At 41.6% G+C, this 22188-nt stretch overlaps 1 protein-coding gene across 10 annotated transcripts in view; it reads right to left on the reverse strand.

Annotated features, from left to right (window-relative positions):
* Positions 1-22188, reverse strand: part of LOC108282120 (putative DMBT1-like protein) — a 72668-nt gene that overhangs the window by 22856 nt on the left and 27624 nt on the right. For 7 of the 10 annotated variants that reach the window (XM_037727637.1, XM_037727636.1, XM_037727631.1 and 4 more), the window contains exons 11-18: positions 20482-20544; positions 18842-18913; positions 16320-16388; positions 15987-16058; positions 12082-12150; positions 7023-7094; positions 6712-6783; positions 115-262 (exon numbers count right to left, since the gene is read on the reverse strand). In XM_037727637.1, the coding sequence (XP_037583565.1) occupies positions 115-262; positions 6712-6783; positions 7023-7094; positions 12082-12150; positions 15987-16058; positions 16320-16388; positions 18842-18913; positions 20482-20544 (637 nt within the window). Of the gene's footprint in view, positions 1-114; positions 263-6711; positions 6784-7022; positions 7095-12081; positions 12151-12285; positions 12498-15986; positions 16059-16319; positions 16389-18841; positions 18914-20481; positions 20545-22188 lie in introns of those variants that run through there. The other 3 variants (XM_037727633.1, XM_037727634.1, XM_017497904.2) reach the window with 3 other exon arrangements.

Raw genomic sequence — 22188 nt, forward strand, 5'->3', positions numbered from 1 at the left:
TGGAAGGGGAAAGAGGAGGCTGGCATGAGATGTGCCCCTGGAAGCAGCCCAAGACATCAGAGTCAAAAAGCTACACAAAGTAGCTAAGTACGTACATAACAGCTTAGGACTTACTCAAGATGTGGAAATGCCAGCAGTATATGATCAGATGCATTCGCCTTAATTTCCCACACGCAAGTGATATTGTCATGCATTTCATTCTGTGGGGGATTCCTAATCGCTCCAGATGAGTTAGTAATAATGCCACCACACCGAGATTTTTCTAAATGTAGAAATATATTTTAGAATTTCAATTGTTTCTTAATTCACATCTTTTCTTAAAAAAAAAAAAAACTATTTCCAAAGAAGATTTTATTTGTTATTACTTTGTGAGTATGTCTTAGGATGCATCAGAAGTATCAACTAGTCTAAAAAGTCTTGCAGATTTAGAAATTAGAGGGTAAGTGCATTTGAATTTTAAAACATCTCTCATCTCTTTTGAGAATTCTGCCATCTACATGGGCTTGCTGGAAAAAGCTATTATGCAATATCAGCCAGAATGTTTTTCTCTGGTTACCCCCTAGTTGTGGGCTCTGTAGCTTTGACTTTTGTACAGTAACTAGTAGTAATGAGTAAAGTACTGCTTCAGTTTCCCAATTAACCTGAGCCAATGTGGAGCCTCTGTGGAAGACAGAGTCCATCCACTATCAGTTATAATTTATTCAAATTGCATTCTTAAAAACTTACTATTAAGTACAAAGAAGTTGCCCTTAGTCAGCCACCCCTGGAATACACCTAATACCGATAAGATTTTGTATCTACCTGTCTGCCCACGTGACAATTTGTTTATCTACCCACTGTCTGTCTGTTCTGCTTCTCTGTCTATGCATCTGTCCAACATTCAATCTTGAATTAAAGGTGATGCTGTGGCAATAGAAACAGCTGGCTCCATCAGATTTTCGGGATGTTTAAGAACTGGACCTAAACTCCATTGGCCCTGGTCATCTAGCTGTGTGTAAAAGGACCAGCCAGGCTGTCCTTGCAACAGTGGCATTTCAGCCCTTTGTCCCCAAGTGGCGCTAGAAAAAGTTCAGTGAATTTCTGAAGGCCCAAGACATAAGCAAGAGCAGAGGAAAAAATGGCAGTTGAAAAAGAAAGAATAGAAGGAGGATGGAGATTGTCAGAGAAGGGGAAAAGGTGAAGAAAAATGTGCTCATGGTGGGAGCCCTCTCAAATCATGGCCTTGGGTACCACCCTGGAAACATTGCTCTGTTAATGGCTGCATGTCTGCCCTTCACTCATGGTGTCCATGCTGGGAGACCAGACAGCTAGCATCACTTGATTATCTGGACTTTGTTCTTTTACTAGACAGAAGTGGAATTAGAACCATAAATTTACTGGCATTTGTTACTCAGCTTGTCTCCCAGAACACAGGTTGAGAGGGGAGACCCAGACAGGGCAGTAGAACTTTGACTCAATTTCCTTGAAGGATCACATCAGGGCTAGAGCTAGAAGATGATGATCAAGGTAGCAAAGGACACAAAAGTCTTACCTGTGCCCACTGTCCTTGCCAGGGCAGCTAATGGGTGACCTGTCAAACACATAAAGGACATGCTTAGGACTTACTTAAAATATGAAAATGTCAGCAGTATATGGCCATCACCCGGCACTGAGGTCTGCACATGAGAGTCCTGAGGAGCTTGCAAAAAATATACTATCTGGGTCACCCCTAAATCTACTGAATCAGAGTCTCTGGAGGAGAGGCCTAAATGTGGAGGCAATTTTAATGTGGAAGAAGAAAGAAGCACTGATCTATATTGTTCCAAGACTTTGATGCATTATTCTCTTGCATATGTGCAAATAAGAGATTTTTAAATTTGAGGTTTAAGAAAACTGAAGACATAAAATTCTGGCATCTGGAGCTTCTTCCCAGGCAACTCAAGGGTAGAGACTTACGAGGTTGTGCTGTAAGAATAAGGAGAAGCACTGAGTCACTGATTCTTCTGATCTGGTGCTGCCCAAAGACTCTGAGTCAGGACCTAAAGATGCTGTGGATTCTCCTCCATGGCCCAACATCTCTCCTGTAAGCGGCACTCAGCTCAGCACCCACCCCCCATTGGAGATCCTCTCCCTGGACCAATTCCATCTCACCTGCTAGAGCTGACAACCCAGGAAGAAATGTGAAGGAAGCTTTTCCAGACCCTATCAAATCAGCTTTGTTCATAACTCACTCTCTGACTGAGAGCTGGCTGAGACCAGGGCATCAAAGGACCAGGGGGTCTGATGAGGGAGAGGGCACTGGCATGGAAAACTCTGGGTGCTGGGGTTGGGAGTGCATGGTAAAGCCAACAGCAGTGGAAGCTCTGTGAGACCAGAGCTGCACCAGGAAGGCTGAGGCAAAGAGGGAGTAGAAGTGGAATCAGCTCACTTTGCCCAGACCAGGTCCACTAGCCATTTACTACTGGGCAGGAAGTACTTTTTACCATCTCTCATATCTTAACTGCCTGCCACCCGCCCATCCATTTCTCATTGCCATCCCCTCTGCAAATCTCAGAGCTGGCAAACCAAAAGTATTACCTAGAAGTCTGAGAAATAATCACTTCTTGGCCTTTTGGCTAAGATCAAGTGTAGAAACCTGAGAAAATGAAAATCTACTTCTGGTATACCAAATGCACAGTGGAGTGGGAGGAGAGGCTGGACTAGATGATTCTAAGGCACTGTCCAGCTCTCCTGCAGGACAATCCGGGGATTCCACAACTCACAGCCACTCCCCCGGCTTGGAGAGCAAGACACATCCCATTTCTAGCAGAGCTTCTTCCCTGAGATTTTGATAAGCTGCATGTATTAACATCACCTTCCCTACCTGGTGGCGTGACAGTTGAATATTCAGCATCTGTAAGTGTGAGAGATGAAGACATCTGCGGTGAGTGAATCAAGCACTGGTTCATTTTCAATAGTTATTTTTACACTGTCCCTTGAGAAGTATTCTCTTGAAATGAACTGAAGTGGGGGCCCCACCAGGGAAGGGAGCAGGGGTTTACCTGAGCAGATCACACTGGCATCTTCCCCGTGAACACAGTTGTGGGAAAACCAGCCGACATGGGAGCATTCCCCAAGGTGCTGCTCGTCTCCTCTGCAGTGTACGTTGTCAAGGAGAATCCTCCCAGAACCTTCCCCAAAGTGGGCCTCACCCGGGGCTGAAATGGCCCAGCCACATTCCAGCTGCCTGCAGATGATGTTTGCTTCTGGAAGGTCCCAGAGGTCATCACAAACGGTCCCCCAGACTCCCTGGTAGAAAAGTTCCACACGACCCGCACATCTTCCGTGGCTGCTCACCAGGCGCACAGGGGCCCAGCCTCCTGGGGGAGAACAAAGCAGGCAGAGGGTGATAGCTGCCCCTCTGCCAGTGGATGACTGGACTGTCGTCTACCCAGCCCAGCTCTCCTTATCTCCCATGACTTTGCTACACATATGGTTATGCTGCCACAAGAGATACCATGTCATTCCCCAGACCTGTCTGCCCCAAGAAGCCTATAAATGTCTTCCTTATCCACACTCTATTTTAAGACAGCTTGCCTCGGGTAGATTGTTTACCAAAACAGCCAAACTTCTTCTCTTCCTTATGCTCTTAACAATGTTGCATTGCAGCCCCTCCTATGAAAAGGGTGAACTTATTTTCCCACTCCTTGATTCTGGGCTCCTGAGATTTGACTTGCTTTGGCCAATAGAATATGGCAGAAGTAGCGATACACCCTTTTATGTTCTGTATGCCTTTCATGGCACTTCCCATCACCTACATTGACGGTGGTGGCCTAAGTGTGTGTTTGACATCCTTACTGGATAATAGACATATTTGGGGCAGGGACCAATAGGTGGAGTGGTTAAGAGCATCACTTGTAGACTTAGAACAGGACAAGTTATACAAGCTCCCTAAGCCTCAGCTGCCTAGCTTGTAAAGCGGGAATAATAACCAAGAGGAACAAATGAGATAATGCATGTTATAAGCTTGACACAGTGCCTGGTGCATAGTAAGTACTCAGTTAATGTTAGGGGCCATTGCTGCTGCTGCTGCCCCTGCGTCTGACTTCTTTCTGTGTTCTCTCGCTGTGCCTGGCACATGTGTAAGTGCTTACTACATGGCCATAGTAAAAACCTGAATACCTCAGTGAATGTAATAATTGTGTCTGTGTGTGTGCGCATGTGTGTGAATATGCACACACATGCCAGGATAGTCAGAGGACTGGTTGCTAAGAACTTTACATACAGTACCCTATGTAATCCCTAACTATCCTTTTAGATATTTCAATTAGCTAAGTAGTAATATTCAAATGCAATATACAGATGTCTCACAGTCTGGGACTTGGGCAGATATTGCAGAGAGAACTCAGACATTCGATGGGTCCAGGTCAGGACTGATGTTGGGGACATGGGGTTGGGGTGAGGTCAGAGGAGGTGGGCCAGATGTTCATGAAAGTCCTTCCAGCCCAGTGCTCTAGCACTTTAAGTCCAGGTGTTTCTGTGCCTTGCAGTAGGGGCTTACCATGAATTGTGGGTTTTGTTGCTCCAGGGGCAGCAAATGACTCTGGAGCTGTAATGGAGACAAAACAAGACAGTAGCTAAGATGGCATTTATCATATGCTATCTCTTTGCCAGGTGCTAGGTCAAATGCTCTGCCTGAGTGACCTCGTTTTGACTTCATGACCACCAAATGAGGGATGGACTATTTCCTCCTATTTTATAAATACAGAAACAAAGACTCAGGGAGAGTGAGTTGCTTGCCCAGAAGCTCACTGCTTGGAAGTGTCTGAACTGGGATTTGAAGTGAGGTCTACATGTCTTCGAAGACCGTAACCCTAACCAGCTCATTTCTTTCTTTCCTTCTTTCTTTTCTTTTTTTTTTTTTTTTAATTTAGTTTATCAAACTTCCTCTGGAAGCTTATTTCTTACCGAAAAAAGATTCAGGTAAAATAAGGTAACTGTATGAAGTCTAACATTTTTATTGCCCATTTTGTCTTCTTTCCAATGTAAAAATATGGAAATAAGGAGGAAATTCAACTCAGAATTTTTGCTCTACATTCTTAAGTATTCATCTAAATTTAAACTTTATACGTGTTTGACTCTGTAGAAAGACAGACATCAGGGACCATTGCATTTGGTGTTTATTAGCTGAATTATCACAGGAGTGAAGTACTATGGACAGAAAGTGTCCCCAGGTAAAAAATATGAAAGGAAGTACTGACTTCATTATCTGTGTGGCATTTCTCAGAAGACTGATATCACACTTATTTGAACATGTGGTTTAGAATCTGGCAGCAATCAGCCTGATGATTTATTATCAAGCATAAATGTTGGATGGCTTGTATCGACTTCCCATTTTTCAATTTCATGTCAGGTAGCTGGATGTTTGAAATACTGGAGTAAACATTGGCACCATTAACTTAACACCTACTATGTGTCAATATGTTTTCTTAAGGAGCGCAGCAAGCAAGTTGTAAGAAAAATAAAGCTCTTTTGCTTCTTTAAGCCTTAGTTTCATCATCTGAGAAATGGAGATAGCCTCTGTGTCGGCAACTTCACTGGATATTATTAGGATCAAATTAAATCATGTGTATGGAGACAATTTGTAAATATCAAGTGTCCCGAATCACAGAGTATTATCTTGTTAAATTGACTAGGTTCAATTGTGTGTGGTTATGCTGATTGGAAGCTAGCAATTCAGGTGTTACAGGTGCCATACAAAGGTGACATTGATCATTCTTCTATACCTTCAACCCACATATACAGTAAAAGGCAAGAAAATGGAACTAGTCCTAATACAGATGGGGACTAACATATTTAGGGTGAGTTTTATTTTCTTTCCTGGTGTACGGAATTTCCTGCAGGCTTGCACCACTTAGGGAGCTTGGATGCTGCTCTTTGCTGGTAAGAAGCTGTGCATGCCAGTCCCTACAGTTTGAGCCTACAGGTTAAGAAGGCTCTGTGGAGCCAATCACAGAGTACATTTCTTTCCTCAGGGAGGTCATCTGGACATCTTGCAAGATGAACTAGAAAGAAGACTTGTAAGATGAAGTAAGTCTTTGGCTCTTGGTTAAGATCAGTAGAAAATATGCACAAGTGTTTCATCTGGTTAACAAAGGGAAGTTGGTCCTACCAAATAATTCAAGAAAATTTGCAAGAATGGAAGAATATGCATCTCTAGCCTAAAAGCTTAAGTGGAGTGTGTAGAATAATGTGTGAAAAAAGACTCAGACCAAGGTAAAACATCATGGAAACTCAAAACACAAGGAACAGAGAAAGGTCCTAAAAGGTTTCAGAGAAAACAAAAGACAACACACAGACAATTTGAAAGACATCAGCCTTTACAATTTCTAAATTGAGGTCTTAACGTATCTGGGTCTTAGGTCTTAGCAATCAGGTTTGCCAGAAGTTTCTCTCCCTCTAATATTTTCTCCCTCAGAAGCGTTTGTCCAAGTAGAGGTATATGGGATTAGGACCTAAGAGTATGTGCTCAAATCCTTACTCTACCATTTTCTAGTCGATTAATTCTAGGTAAATTAATTTTATCTGTCTTTCTATATAAAAAATGAGGGTGGAGTAGAGGTAACTTTTCTTGTAGATTTGTGTAAGCATAAAATGAGATGTTGGTTACATGAAAGCATCTACTTCTCTGCTTATGACCTCATGGTTGTTTCATAAATGTTAGCTCCTTCCCCCATTTTCCAAAAGACTTACCTGCTGGGGGCATGGGTGTGGATGTCAGGGTCACAGCCTCTGTTGTGGCTATGGTTGCAGATAATTCATCACCTGTCATAGGGACAAACAGAGGCATCCCTAATAGTTAGAACATCCTCTAAACCCAACTCTGGAAAGATGAATTTTTGAAAATAGACACAGTCAAATATGCAGCATCAGCTCCTGACTTAGCTTCTCAGAGCAGGAGTGTGGTCAGCATTCAGTGTGGCTTCAGGTATGGGAAGGAACAAGCCCAGGGCTTGGAACATGGTTCCCTTTCCCCATACCCCATAGAACAAATGCCAACTGACCCGTTAGAGAGAGGGTTGAGAGAAGCACAGCAGGCTTTGTGGTGGGCGCAGCTAATAACAGTGCTTGACCTGTAAGTATAAAACAAAGAGAGGCCTTGTTCACTGCTAGATACCTCCTAGCTACGCATGGAAAAAACAACTTCTGACCACAAGCCCAGAAGCAATGTCTGGGTTCAAATATGTCCTGTCAGTGTTTTGGTTGGCTTCCCAAGGGGCAGGTTCAAGTAGGGGGGATCATTCACTCTCCCTTCTCTACCACATTCATCTATCACTAGTTAGGGCATAATAGGATGGAAAATCCAGCACTTTTAGAACTTCCAATTAGTACATTCTAACCCTTTAAACACCCACAAATTAAATTCTGGATTTTCTATTTCTTTTAGGAACAAACCAGATATATTTAGTTAAATGATTGAAGCTTTTGGCTTATTTCTAGTTTTTTGCTGAATATATTTGGACTCTTAGTCGCTTAAACTGCGGGAGGCTCACATAACAAAATAAGACAGTCTCCATTTCTATCCTATTAACTCATAAAATATCATTCAATTACTGTACTGTTTTACTAAAAATCTAAAATAATTATAACAAAATATTAATATTTGATAGAATCTACTAGTGAGTACTCAAGTGTTCAGTATACTACTCTTGACATTTCTCATTGTTTTTTAATACATTTTATAATAATCTAACTTTGACTTCCATCTCAGTTGTGGTAACTGGTATAGAAGGTTAAATATTGACTTCCTTAAGATGTCTACGTTTTAATCACTGGAATCTACAAATAGGTTACATGATAAGGCAGAAGAGACTTTACAGTTGTGATTAAGGTTACAGATTACAAAGTGGGAGATTATCTTGGATTATCTGGGTGCATCCAATCTAATCACATGAGCTCTTAAAAGCAGAGAATCTTTTCTCACTGAAATCAGAGAGGTATAGCAGGAGAAGAGGCAGGAGACATTTAAAGCATGGGATGACTTGGCTCATTGGTACAAGCTTTAAGATGATGGGGTTATGAGCTAGGGAATGTGAGTGGCTTCTAAAATCTGAGAGCAACTCCTACCCAGCAGTCAGCAGGGAATCAGGGACTAGGCAGTTGTACAACTGTCTGTAACTGAATTATGCCAACAACCCCAATGATCCTGGAAATAGATTCTCCTTCAGATTTCTACTGGCATCATGATTTTGCCTTTTAAGACTTGAAACAGACCAGCTAAGCCCACTGGACTTATGACTTATAGAACTATAAAAATGACACATTGATGGTGTTTAGAGCTGCTAAGTTTGTGGCAGTTCGTTACGGCAGCAATAGAAAACTACCATAATTGGGTACAGATTTACCATCCTACATGAAAAACTAAGAAATTGGACAAAATACATTAAATTATGGCTTTCCAATCTTGGACAACAGGGAGCACAGGAGAGTAGTCACTAAGAAAGAGTAAATAAACATAGGGAATCCTATAATTACCCTAGGTTATTAATTAGAGTTCCAGTGTACAACAGAGGGAAGGGGAACCCAGGTGGATCCTGGCAGACTCCTTCAAAAGATGGATCTGAAAATTAAGGGACAACAAAGTGGCTGGAGTTCACTGGGAAGTACTGGAGGCTGTCCACAGAGAGAGCTCCAAAGATTTTCAGAGAGTCTCTCTCAAGTTTTTATCTGAGTACTAATCAGCAGACGTATGTGGAGAAAATGCCCAAGACCAAGGTAAGAACTACCTAAAAAGAGTAGGGGGAACAATCTTTGGTGATTGCACAGGGATTGGAATAGTTCCTGTTCCTACTAGCCAAAGTGAAACCAGGTAATCCATGAGGCATTAGGTATGGTAATCAGAAGGGTATTGTCTAGTAGTGGGGAAAATTAGCTCCATACTAAATGTCCTTCTACTCCTACCTAACAAAACTTAATCACAAGGCTTAAAAGGATCAAACTGTTTCCAAGTAACTTGAGTGATTTAAAGTAAGATTGAGAATAAACAATAACTCGTACTCAAAATGGTAAATGGCAACATCTGGCATCCACTATAAAATTGCCAAGGATGTAAAGAAGCAGGAAACTATGGCTCGTAATGGGAAAAATAAATTTGTGTAAAGAGGCCAATAAATGGTAAAAATAATATAATTTGTACACTAGGGCATGAAAACCATAATTATATCATACAATCAAGAAGGTAGAGGAAAGATGGAACATGAAAAGTAGGGATATGTAAGATATAAAAAAGATGCAAATTAAACTTCTCAAGAAGAAAACAATAATGCCTGAGATGAGAAATACACTGGATATGATTAACAGCAGATTAGATATTGCAGAGAAAAAAATAAGTGAACTTGAAGACATACCCAAAGCTAAATGCCATGGTGAAAAAGACTAAAAAAAATGAGTAGAGCATCAGTGAATTGTGAGACAACTTCAAGTAACCTATATTTAATTGGAGTCCATAAGGGAGAGGAGAAAAGATGGAAACAAAATATTTGAAGAGATAAACTCCTAAATTTGTAAAAACTGTGAACCACAGATTCATGAAACTCAATGAACTTCAACCAGAAGAAACATGAAGAAAACTATCCCAAGGTATGATATAATCAAATACATTAGAATTCATGATAAATAGCATATCTTAAAAGCAGCTGGAAATGAAACATTGTATACAGAGGGAAAAGGTGATAATGACAATATACTGCTTGACAGAAAGAATGAAATTCTGACAACAGCAAAATAACATCTTTAAAACATTGAAACAAAAAGGTCAACCTAGATTTCTATACCCAGGAAAATGATCTTTTAAAAATGATTATGACATAAAGATGCTTTCAGGCACAGAAAAGGTGAAATAATTTGTCATCAATAGACCTTAGGATGTGTTAAAGGTAGTTTTTCGGTCAGAAGAAAAAGGATGCCACATAGAAAAGACGCTTATTTTGAATCCTAAAGTAACCACTTAAAAACAGTTATACCGAGTAGACAAAAAAAGGTAGACATAATGGAAAAATAAATTCCAGATAAAGAGAAGACAAAAACATCGTAAAAAAGAACAGGTGGAACGAATAGAAAACAATTAGCAAAATAGTAAATTTAAATAATTATCAAAATGGTAGATTTAAACTTAACAGTGGCGATTTTAAAAACATACTCACAAATTATTTGATACTTCTTCCTTTGAAAGGTAGGATTTGATTTCCCTCCCTATGTTTTGGATGGGACTTAAAAACTCACTTTTGGGCAATAGTATACAGCAAAAGTAATGATGTCACTTCTGAGACTGAATTATAAAAGACTGTGGATTCTGTCTTGAGCACTCTCTCTGTCTCTCTCTCATCACTTGCTATGGTGGAAGTGGCAAGGAATTGAGGGAAGCCTACAGTTAGAAGCCAACAAAAAACTCAAGTCCTAAGTAAAAGAGCACATGAGGAATAAAAGACACCAATAAATCATGTAAGTGAACTCAGAAAAAAGCCCTGTGTGATTCTTGACTGTACCCCTGGTTGACTGCTTGACTATAACCTCATGAAAGACCCTGAGTCAGGACCACCCAGCTAAGCTAATAAGGTATGTGACTTACAGAAACCGAGCTAATAAATATCTGTCATTTTAAAATGCAAAATTTTGGGTAATTTGTTATATAGCAATGAATAACTAGTAAGCTGTATTTGTCAGTCATCATATTAAATACAAATGGTCTAAACACCTCAAATAAAAGGCAGAGATTTTCAAACAGGATTTTAAAGAACCAAAACCCAAGTATATGCTACCTAAAAGAACTCCACTTTAAATTTAAACACACAGCTGGGCACAGTGGCTCATGCTTGTAATTACAGCACTTTAGGAGGCTGAAGTAGGTAGACCACTTGGAGCCAGGAGTATGAGATCAGCCTGGCCAACATGGCAAAACCCCATCTCTACTAAAAATACAAAAAATTAGCCAGGTGTGGTGGTGTGCACCTATAATCCCAGCTACTCAGGAGGCTGAAGCAGAAGAATTGCTTGCACCCAAGAAGCAGAGGTTGCAGTGAGTTGAGATCACACCACTGCACTCTAGTCTGGGCAACAGAGCGAGACTCCATCTCAATAAATAAATAAATAGATCCAGATAGGTTAAAAGTAACACCATTCTAGCAGTAATCAAAATGTGGTGTGTCTGCTAATAAGAGAAAAAGTGGATTCTATTTCCAAGAATAAAAAAATATTTATGCCCCCTTGTCATTCTATTAGTTTATGCTTCATGTATTTTGAAGTTGTGTTTTAAGGTGAATAAACATTTAGGGTTGCAATGTCCTAGATAGAATTTCTACTAATGAATTGACTCCTTTATCTATGTTTCATATGTGAGTTTGTGTGCCACCTCATCAATGGGATTTCTCTCATCTTCTTTCTGTTTCCATCTTGCATGAGGACTGGTCTTACCACTCTCCTATCAAACGTATAGAGAAGGAGAAATAGTCTGTTCTTTCAAGCTCTGTGTTCTCTTCCAATGATATATTAGAGAATCACCCCATTTTTAGACTCTTGAAATTAAGAATATGCATCATAATGAGAATATGAGTGTCCACTGACTAGCAAATCTATAAAACTAACTTGTTTGGACCAGCATGTGTGCATTAGAGAGATATGGATTCAAGTTTAACCGACATTATTTCAATGACTAAGCCCCTGAACCATTTAGAGATGACTAAGCATTTCCAATGTATCTATTGTCAGGCAAGTTCAGGAATTTTTAAGTCTAGGTGACAGATGAGAATCGATTTCTCATACTTCCCTTCCCCCTTGAGTCTTCTTTCCCTTTTGCTGTGTGCCCCTCTCTATGGTGTAGTGTGAGGTGAAATAATTGTTAAATCTTCCAACCCTGGAGTGACTCAACCATGTAGGACCACCAAGCTGTAAGACCTTAGAGACCACCATTTGCATATGACATGTGACCACCTGCATGAGGATGAAATGCACAATGTATTCTAGGAAGATAGGGTCCTGGGAATTGTGCAATGGAAAGTCTGTGCTGTCTTGGCTTATGCAAGAGACATTCTATGGAGGAAAAGCTACAAAGCAAATTGAACCAACCCAATGGTGTGTATGATGAAGTGACAGCTTCAGGTTCTGTGAATGGAGTGGGACCTGGTGAATTGCCAGCACCTGATGATCAAAAGAAATCAACATGCTAACATTTACAGTGCTATTTGTAATATAATACTTAGTAAAATCAATCACTGAGTATTATTCAAAGGGAAAACCAAGAAATTACTTCTTTTTAAGGAAATAGCCCCTTACCTTTGCAGATGACACTGGCATCCTCCAGGTGCCCACAGTTGTGCCTGGCCTGGTCCCCATGCATACACTGCCCCAGGTGGCTCTCACTGCCCACACACTGTACGTCATCCAGTAAGATCTTCCCAGAGCCTGCCCCAAAGTGGGCCCCCAAGGGGGCTGCCACGGCCTGGCCACACTGCAGCTGGCGGTACACAATGGCAGCCTTGGCCAGGTCTCAGAGGTCATCACATACAGTCCCCCATGTGCCCTGGATGAGAACCTCCACATGGCCTGAGCACCTCCCTGTGCCATTCAGCAGCCTCACCTCCATCCAGGCTCCTAGGGAGGCACAAGAGGGAGGGGCACTGGAGAGTGGCCTTTATGTTGGGCTGATATACTGCTGATGTCATAATACTTGTATCTTCATATGATATTATTTCATAGGAAGAGTAATAGTAACAATAATAATAATAATTTCTACCACTCACATTTCGTGGTCATTACCAATAGCAGGTCCCATCCTAAATACTTTACAAGCTTGATCTTATTTGACCATTACATCTCTCTTGTTGGGTCTATTATTACCGCTGTTTTGCACAAGAAGAAAGTGAGACTCAGAAAGTCCAAGTTAACTTTTTCAGGGTCAAAGTGGCAATGTGAATTGGAACTGGGTAGATTGGTTAATATTCCATGTGACTTTCTAAGGCCAGTGAACTTTGTTATATGTATTTTCCACTCTGAAGTTACCCTTCTCCTTCCCTCTCTGAAGCTGAGCCCTGTGCCTCTTGCCTGGGTCAGGTTACATGCAGAGTAGAGAGCTGATAGAGACTGTAGGATGCTCTGGCTTTGGTTTTCAAAGACCTGAGATCAAGGAAGAAAAGAAGGTTTGAGGGAGAGAAGTGCTTATTGTAACTTTATGTGTAACTAAAAAGGTATTTCCTCTCGGTTCGGCAGATAGAAGGTTCTATGGGTCTTGGAAAATGTGAGTTAGAACTCCTACTTCCTGGAAGTACCTCAAGGAGGCCAGAAGACCCTGGTGAGCAGCTGCATCAGACTTCTAGAGAGATAACACCAGATCCCTGGGCTCCCAACTTACACATGTCCCTTCAGCCCACACGTGGCACAAGAACTCCAGAGGACCCCTGACCTGGGGGGTCCTCCCAGCCATGTCCCAATGGATGCTGGCTAGTCTTTCTGTGGAAGTCGCCTCGGTATGGGAGAGTGTCCCATGACAGACTGGAGATTATAGAGCATTCTTTCTAGCATTAAAGACATTCTTTTCTTTGCTGCCAACACAGTTATACTTTAAACCACAGAATATTCACTTAATGCCTATTATGTGCAAGGCTCTATAAAAAAAGAGTTTTCACCTTAAGGGCTTTAATCAGTGATAGAATGGAGAAAACAAAGGAGAATTATTTCTCTGTCTAGTGAATGTAATCATTAAACCTCTAAAAAAATCTGGAATTCTGATGGTTGTTTTATTTAGTAATTTGTTGCCCTGATCATGATACTTATATTGACATTATGTGTTCTAGAACTTTCTAGAAACACTGGTGAGGTTTCTTTCTTAAGCCAACAGGAAGAGTAAAATATAGACCTACTACTCTGTTAGATTTCTTAAACAAAAAGTTTGAGAGTCTGTGTCTCATTATATTAACAGCGCTCTAGCTTACAAAATAGGAGCAGCAGTGAAATACAATACACTATCACCTAACGTCAATTATCCAATGCAGAAATATTTCTCATGTCTAACATATGGGTTGTTAGAAAATATATGTGAGGAAAAAATGTAGTGGAAATGTGAGTTGTGATGATAATTGTAAGTAGATCATGCTCAGAAGAGAAGGTGAGGAAAATTTCCTGGGATTCTAGGTCAATCACCCCTTTAAAGGCTCAAATTGTTCTGGGCTTGCAGCCTCCATTTCACAAACAACCCACTCCTGCTCACATTATCCAGCATGACCATGACCTCCTGTTCTCAACTCAACCCTGTCAGGAACTATGCATAAAAGATGAACCTCTTGGCTGGGCACGGTGGCTCACACCTGTAATCCCAGCACTTTGGGAGGCCGAGGCAGGTGGATCACGAGGTCAGGAGTTTGAGACCAGCCTGGCCAAGATGGCGAAACCTAGTCTCTACTGAAAATACAAAAAATTGGCCAGGCATGGTGGCACACACCTGTAATCCCAGCTACTCGAGAGGCTGAGGCAGGAGAATCACTTGAACCCGGGAGGTGGAGGTTGCAGTGAGCTGAGACTGTGCTACTGCACTCTAACCTCAGTGACAGAGCGAGACTCCATCTCAATTAAAAAAAAAAAAATCCAGATGAACGTCTTTTCTCAACAAAGATCCTGCAAGCAACCTGTGTCCAAAAAATGGGGCCAGCTCACTCTGCAGCACTACTGACAACAGGGCAGACTGCCTACTACGTCTCAGCTCCTAGGAGGGCATAGGGTTAGCACAGCTCTCACCACAGTCCATCCGTTCTGCCCCCAAGGTGGTTATGAGGTAAGTCAGAATCCTCCCCTATGCCCTGATTTGAAGCAGTCTCATGGTGGGCAAATGCATTATGTTCTTTCTCCCGAAAAGTCCTGGCGGTGCTGAAGTCCAGTGGGTCTGCATGTGTTCATTACTTGGAAGAATTCAGAAGAGCAGGATAGAGGCACCTCCATCAGACATGGCAGGCACAGTGCCTGGGGTCCATGTGATCTTTAAGGGCCCCCAAACATGTCTTCATTTGTTTTAAAATCAGAAGAAATGACTATAATATAGTCTTTATATAAACACAACCACAAAATAGAACATATACATACATATCTGTGTGTATATAAATATACTTTTTTTATGGAGGTAGGGGTCCCTGTAGGCAAAAGTTTCTAGGGGCTCAGAATGTCAAAAAGTGGCCCAAGTGGAGGCCTGAAACAGATGAGAGACCTCTGCCTGCTGTGTGATGTTTTTTGAGGAGGGAGCAGAATGACTGTAAATCTAGTTTAGCGCATCTACACAGCCTTAAACTGCCACTGTAGTATTTATTCAAAACGCAGACATGCACGCACACCATTAGGCTTGACCTAGACACATTGAGTTACTACTGATGTGAGTTACTGCAGAACCAGCATTAAAGTGTCAGAATGCTACAACGAGCTTTCTTTCTTTGTAAAACAGATGTACAGGCAGTTCCACCCCGGTGAGAAAGGAAGATACTGGGATTTGTGTTCATACCTGATATACAGTATCAGGTAAACTAAAAGGATAAATCTTGCCTAACTGTCATAGGGAAAAATATAAATTAGGAATTTTATATTAAAAGCATTAGAGTAGGTGACCACTCACAGCTGACTCCCTGATTTCTTGGTTATAGTCTTGATGTACCTGGGACATAGCAATTAGGCTTGTAAGCATGTTCTCTTCCCAATAGCCCAAAGGTAGCTTTGGAGAATACTGTCCTACCATCAAAGGCAGCTGGCTAAGCAGAGTCACATGGGTTTGGAGTCCGACATTTGTGCCCAAATCTTGGCTCTGGCACATTCTAGTTGGGTGATGCTAGGAAAATTTTCTGTGTCTCATTTTATGAAACAGTGAGGTTGGGGGAGGGGTAGGATAACACTTGTAGGTGGTTGTGAGCATAGATTAGTGACAGCATCTGATTCTCTGCTTATCACATTATGGTTGTTTCATAAATGTGAGCTCCTTCCAGTGGTGGCTCCCAAGCACTTACCTGCCAGAGGCATGGCTGTGGATGGCAGGGCTGCAGGCTCTGTTATGGCTGTGGTTGCAGATAATCCAGCACCTGTCACAGGCACAAAGAGAGACAGCCCTAATAGTTAGGACATTCCCTAAACCCAACCTGAGAAAGATAAAAGTTTGAAAATAGACATGACCTGAAGGTCACAGTCAAATATGTAGCATCAATTTCTGACTCATCTCCTCCAGAGGCAAGGAAAATTTGCAGGAGTATGGTTAGCACTTAGCGTGGCTTTAGGTCTGGGAAGGCACTGGCCCAGTGCTGGGCACATGGTTCCTTTTCCCCATAAAACGAATGCTAACTGACCTGTTGGAGGAGGAGTTGGGGGAAGCACAGTGGGCTCTGAGGTAGGCACAGCTAATGACAGTGCTTGACCTGTGAATGCAAAACAAAGAGAGGCCTCCTTCACTGCTAGATTCCTCATGGCTACACAGGAGAATGTGAACTTCTGACTATAAGCCCAAGAGAACTGCTGGTTCCAGTGTGTCTGTCAGGGTTTTGGTGGCTCCCATATCTCCTTCCCTGCCACCTCATTCAACATTAGATATCAGTTGCCACAGTGAAATGAAAAGTGCCAATACTTTGAGGACACACCGTTGGGCTGTACACTCTAGCCTGTGAAGTGCTCACAAAACCGTCTGTGGATGGTTTCCTCTTCTTCTTTTTGGAGCAATACATGGACATGGCAGTCAATGAAATGACTGAATGTTTTGGTTTCCATCTGGATCTTTGGTGGCTGTACCTGGGCTCTGAGGAGCTAAGCCACATGGGGCATTAAGGCAGCCCTTTTTGTCATATTAACTCCTAAATAGCAATCAGGTATTTGTTGTTTCCTTTTAAAAAGGCTCTCAAACAATTAGGGCAAATATTAGGATTTCACAAAACTTGATAGTTGGTATCCTAGGGCTCACTGTACTATTCTCAGCATTTGTCAGTGAGTTTGATACTTTTCATAATAGTCTTTATATATGTATGTAAATCAAAACTACTGAATACTCTCTTCATTACTGTGATTATTTAAAATAGTTTGGGAGCAGGCCTCCAAAGGTAGTTAAATCATCAAACTGGCTGTTTAAAGTCAGTTGGAGTAGAAAAAGAAATAACCATATGTTTCTTTTTTTCAGTTGGTCATATAATACAATGTAAAATCAATCTTAATATGTCAGAAATGTACAGAATTGGTAGGGCTTGATGGGTCATGCCTGTAATCCAGCACTATGGGAGGCCGAGGTAGGCAGATCACCTGAGGTCAGGAGTTCGAGACCAGCCTGGCCAACATGATGAAACCTTGCCTCTACTAAAAATATAAAAATTATCCAGGCATGGTGGCAGGTGCCTGTAATCCCAGCTACTTGAGAAGTTGAGGCAGGATAATTGCTTGAACCTGGGAGGCGGAGGTTGCAGTGAGCCAAGATCACACCATTGCACTCCAGCCTGGGTGACAGAGTGAGACTCTGTCTCAAAAAAAAAAAAAAAAAAGAAAAAGAAAAAAATATACAGAGTTGTTTTCCTGAAAGTGAAGCAGCTGGCGGTCAGCTCCAGTCTGGGCAAAGAAGGTGCTACTGTGAGTGTGTGGCCCCCACCATGGGAATTTCACTAATCATTGTTCTGTTCTGTTGTCCATGTTATCATGTACTGAAGGGAAGGGGCTTCATTGCTCTCCTATCAAATATCTACAGAGGGAGGAAGAGTGTTTTTTATGTTTCCTGCATCCTCTTCCAACTACTTATTTCTGCTTTTTTCAGATTCTCAAAATTAAGAGGATGCTACATAATAACAATGCAAATATTTAGCATTTTAAAGCTATAAGCAGTTTTTAATACCTATTCTGATCACTATACATGTATCTTGGAGGATATCAATTCAATCCTGATTTTGTTTAAATTGACTGAGCTCCTAAACCATTTGGAGACAACTAAAATTTCCAATGTGCAGGCATAGTTTGGGCAAGTTCAGGAATTATTTAAGAAATCCAGATGATGGAATGAATGAGAAGCTTGTTTCCTTTCTGCTCTGTGTCCCTCTGTATGGTGTGCTGTAATGTGGAATGATTGTTAACTCTCTTAATCCTAGAGTGACTCAACAATGTAGGATCACCTAGCTATATGACTCCAGGGACCACCATTCCCTCATGCGCATGAGGATGCAATGCACAATACATTCTAGCAAGGTGGAGCCCTGGAAGTTATGTGGTGCAAAGGCCCTGCAATCTTGGCTTAAGAAAGAGACATTCTATGGAGGAAAAGCAACAATGCAAAAGAACCAAGAAAAGATTGGACCAACCTGATGGTGCGTATGATGGGGTGGCAGCTTCAGGTTCTGTGGTTGGAGTGGGACCCAGTGAATTGACAGCACCTGATGATCAAATAAATCAACATGCTGTGGTCTACAGTGCTATTACAATATTATGCTCAATGACGTCTGAGAATATGAGTTGAATATTTCTGAAAAGATATCAAAGGAGTGACATCCAGGAGAGGTAACAGCCTCATACCAGTGCAGACAGTCCTAGGGTTTCATGAATTAGATTACAGCTCATGAATTATTTGGAAACAATTGGTATTTTCTAACAACAACTTTTGGCAAAAAAACATTGAGACATTCTAATGGGATTTATTTGATGCAACAAATATTCCGTTGCCTAAACATCTCCATTTTTTGTTTATTCTTATCTCCAGACTTGTCATGAACAGAACCCTCTGACTGTGAAATGGAAGAGGACTAGGGGACTTTTTCTCTAGCCCTGAAGGAGCTCTACCATGACTTAACAAAATGACTTGTGGAAAGAAAAGTATACTCAAAGCAAACTACCCAAAGATTAGACCCACCTGGGAGCATGTCCAATGTAGAAGCCACTTGAGCCCCTGTGGTGGGGGAGGGGGCTGGAGAACCATCAGCACCTAATCAAGAGATCAAAGTCTATAAGGTTATTTATAATGCATTGTCCAGTGGCTTCTATTAGTGTTGGCTGCCTGTGACAATAGTGAAGTCCTGGGAGGTAACAGCCCTCACCTGCACAGATGACACTGGCATCCTCCAGGTGCCCACAGTTGTGCCCAGCCTGGTCCCCATGCACGCACTGCCCCAGGTGGCTCTCACTGCCCACACACTGCATGTCATCCAGCAGGATTTTCCCAGAGCCTGCCCCGAAGTGAGACCCTGTCGGGGCTGCCACAGCCTGTCCACACTGTAGCTGGCGGCACACAACTGTGGCCTCGGCCAGGTCCCAGAGGTCGTCACACACGGTCCTCCATGTGCCCTGGACAAGAACCTCCACGCGGCCTGAGCACCTTCCTGTGCCATTCAGCAGCCTCACCTCCATCCAGGCTCCTGGGGAGGCACAAAGAGAAGTAATGGGGCTGGCTCTGATAGCAGAGACATTTCTCTCATCCTTTTTGGATGTGAGTCTGTTTATCACATAAACTTGTGTTGCACATATGGACAGGACAGCAAGCATAATCACCTTCAGTTTCAAATGACCAATCTTTGTTATAAACCTCCCCTCAGAAAAAGGTAGTTTTATCTTGAATTCTATATTAGAAGTTTCTGAAAGGATCCATGGTGTTTAGAAGGATCCATTCTATATTAGAAGTTTCTGGAAGGATCCCATACAAGGCCATATTATTCATAAAGTTTTTTTTTTGTTGTCGTTCGTTTGTTTTTTTTTTTGAGATGGACTCTCTCTCTGTTGTCTAGGCTGGAGTAAAATGGCGTGAGATCAGCTCACTGCAACCTCTGCCTCCTGGGTTCAAGCGATTTTCCTGCCTCAGCCTCCTGAGTTGCTGGGATTACAGGTGTGTGCCACCATGCCCAGGTAATTTTTTTGTATTTTAATAGAGACAGAGTTTCATCATGTTGCTCAGGCTGGTTTCAAAATTCTGACCTTGTGATTCGCCTGCTTTGGCCTCCTAAAGTGGTGGGATTACAGGCCTGAGCCATCACACCTGGCCTCATAAAGTAATTTTATTGTATGAAACTCAGGGATGGAGATATGTAAAATACCAATAGATTTATGGCAACACATAAGAGGCTTAACTGCATGTTTACAGATAATAGTTATGTCCTGATATCCAGAATGTTCATAACCATATTAGCATTAAGATTTTCTAATACATCGACTCTCACAACTATAATTCGTGAATTTATGATAATGGAGAAAGCTAAATATAAACGTGTATCTAGAATTCAACCATTCACTTCTTGTATATTAATTAGTTCTCTCATTTTTAAGGTATTCAACCACCATTCTGAAAAGGGATATTGCACCAGATTTAGAAAAGAAAACTGACTCAAGTAGAACACCTAAATTGCCCAAGATCATATACTTCGAAAGTGAAAAAATTTACAGCTCTTTCTATTATATGTAGCTACCTCCCAAAGTGACCCTATGCCTTTCCACCTAGCTTGGGCTGATGCTGGGAACCTCAGCATCCATATCTCCTGGTTTCTCAGGCAAGTTTTTTCATACCTGTTGATGAAGGTGTGGAGGACACAGGGGTTGTGGTCAATGAAGTCTCTGAGGTGATCTCAACTATATGAAACAATAAATTCATTATCAATAACAATATAACATAAAAAAATAGAAATAAAAACTAATGATAATTTCTTCAAGAGTTCAACCTAAAGCTTAATAGCCATCTTATTTGGAGGATTATGTTTTTATCCAACTAGGTAGGCATCATTCCAGTTACATAGAGGATTCTGTGTTCAGGCCATTCCTTGCCATAAAAGAAACCAGTCTTACAGAGCTGTCCTGATTTCAGGCCAGGGCAAGCTGCAGAAAAGCAGGTCCCTAATGGCCTTGGCCAGCCCAAGTCTACATCCCTCCTTCTATGGTTTTCAGAATAACTCCAGAATGTGCTGAGAATACAATATTCTGAGACAAGAAGGAACTGTCTGGAACAGCTTGGGCTTTGTCCTCATCCTGAAACAGGCTGTTCCTCCTAGAACAGGGTGCTCTGCAACATGAGCCAAGTGGCCCCCAGTGGTACCAAACCCTGAGTGGAGTGCTTTTGGGGTCCCTCAGCTGTGTTGTGAAGTGGAGCACATGCAGATGAGACTCCATCCACCCTGGGAAGCTTTCCTTATCCTTGGGGGACCACCTCCCCATGATCCTAGATTTCTGGGGATCCTTGCTGGCTGTCTATGAGTAATCAAATTGCTTAGTTGACTTGTGCAAGTGCTCTGTCTCATTGCGCTAGACCTAGGAATGCAAGTGGTAGAGCTGGGACTGCTGTGAGGGCTGAGTCTTCTTTCAACTGCCAGAGTGGAGAACTCTTGTACCAAACAGCTAATGTTACGTTGAATTGTTATCAAACTAAGACTTTAAGAAACAAAACAAAGTTAAGTTTCTCAAACCTACTACTGTGTAGTAAGCTATCTACCCAACATTAATAATCTTTTGCATCAGTGCTATTAGTAGGGATGTTTAGTCAGCCAAATAGTACCTGTAGAATACACAATTTGTAGTAATCTCTGATGCTGGTTTGTATTTCTGTGGAATCTGTGGTGATATCTCATTTATCATTTTTTATTGCATCGTTTATTATTCTCTCTTTTCTTTTTTATTAATCTGGCTAGTGGTCTATTTTGTTGATCTTTTTGAAAAACCAGCTCCTGGATTTATTGATTTTTTGAAGGGTTTTTTGTGTCTCTATCTCTTTCAATTCTGCTCTGATCTTAGTTATTTCTTGTCTTCTGCTAGGTTTTGAGTTTTTTTGATCTTGCTCCTCTAGCTCTTTCAATTTTGATGATACAGTGTCAATTTTAGATCTTTCCTTGCTGAAGGTGAGGCAGCAATTAATACACTACCAACCAAAAAAAGCCCAGGTCCAGATGGGTTCACAGCCGAATTCTGCCAGACATACAAAGAGGAGCTGGTACCATTCCTTCTGAAACTATTCCAAACACTCCAAAAAGAGGGAATCCTTCCAAATCATTCTATGAGACCAACATCATCCTGATACCAAAACCCAGCAGAGACTCGCAAGAAAAGAAAACTTCAGGCCAACATCCATAATAAACATAGATGCAAAAATCTTCAATAAAATACTGGCTAACCAATTGCAACAGCACATCAAAAAGCTTATCCACCATGATCAAGTAGGCTTCATCCCAGGGATGCAAGGCTGGTTCAACATACACAAGTCTATAAACGTAATTCACCACATAAATA

Source organism: Cebus imitator, unplaced genomic scaffold (assembly GCF_001604975.1).
Source record: "Cebus imitator isolate Cc_AM_T3 unplaced genomic scaffold, Cebus_imitator-1.0 Scaffold235, whole genome shotgun sequence".
Taxonomy (NCBI): Eukaryota; Metazoa; Chordata; class Mammalia; order Primates; family Cebidae; genus Cebus; species Cebus imitator.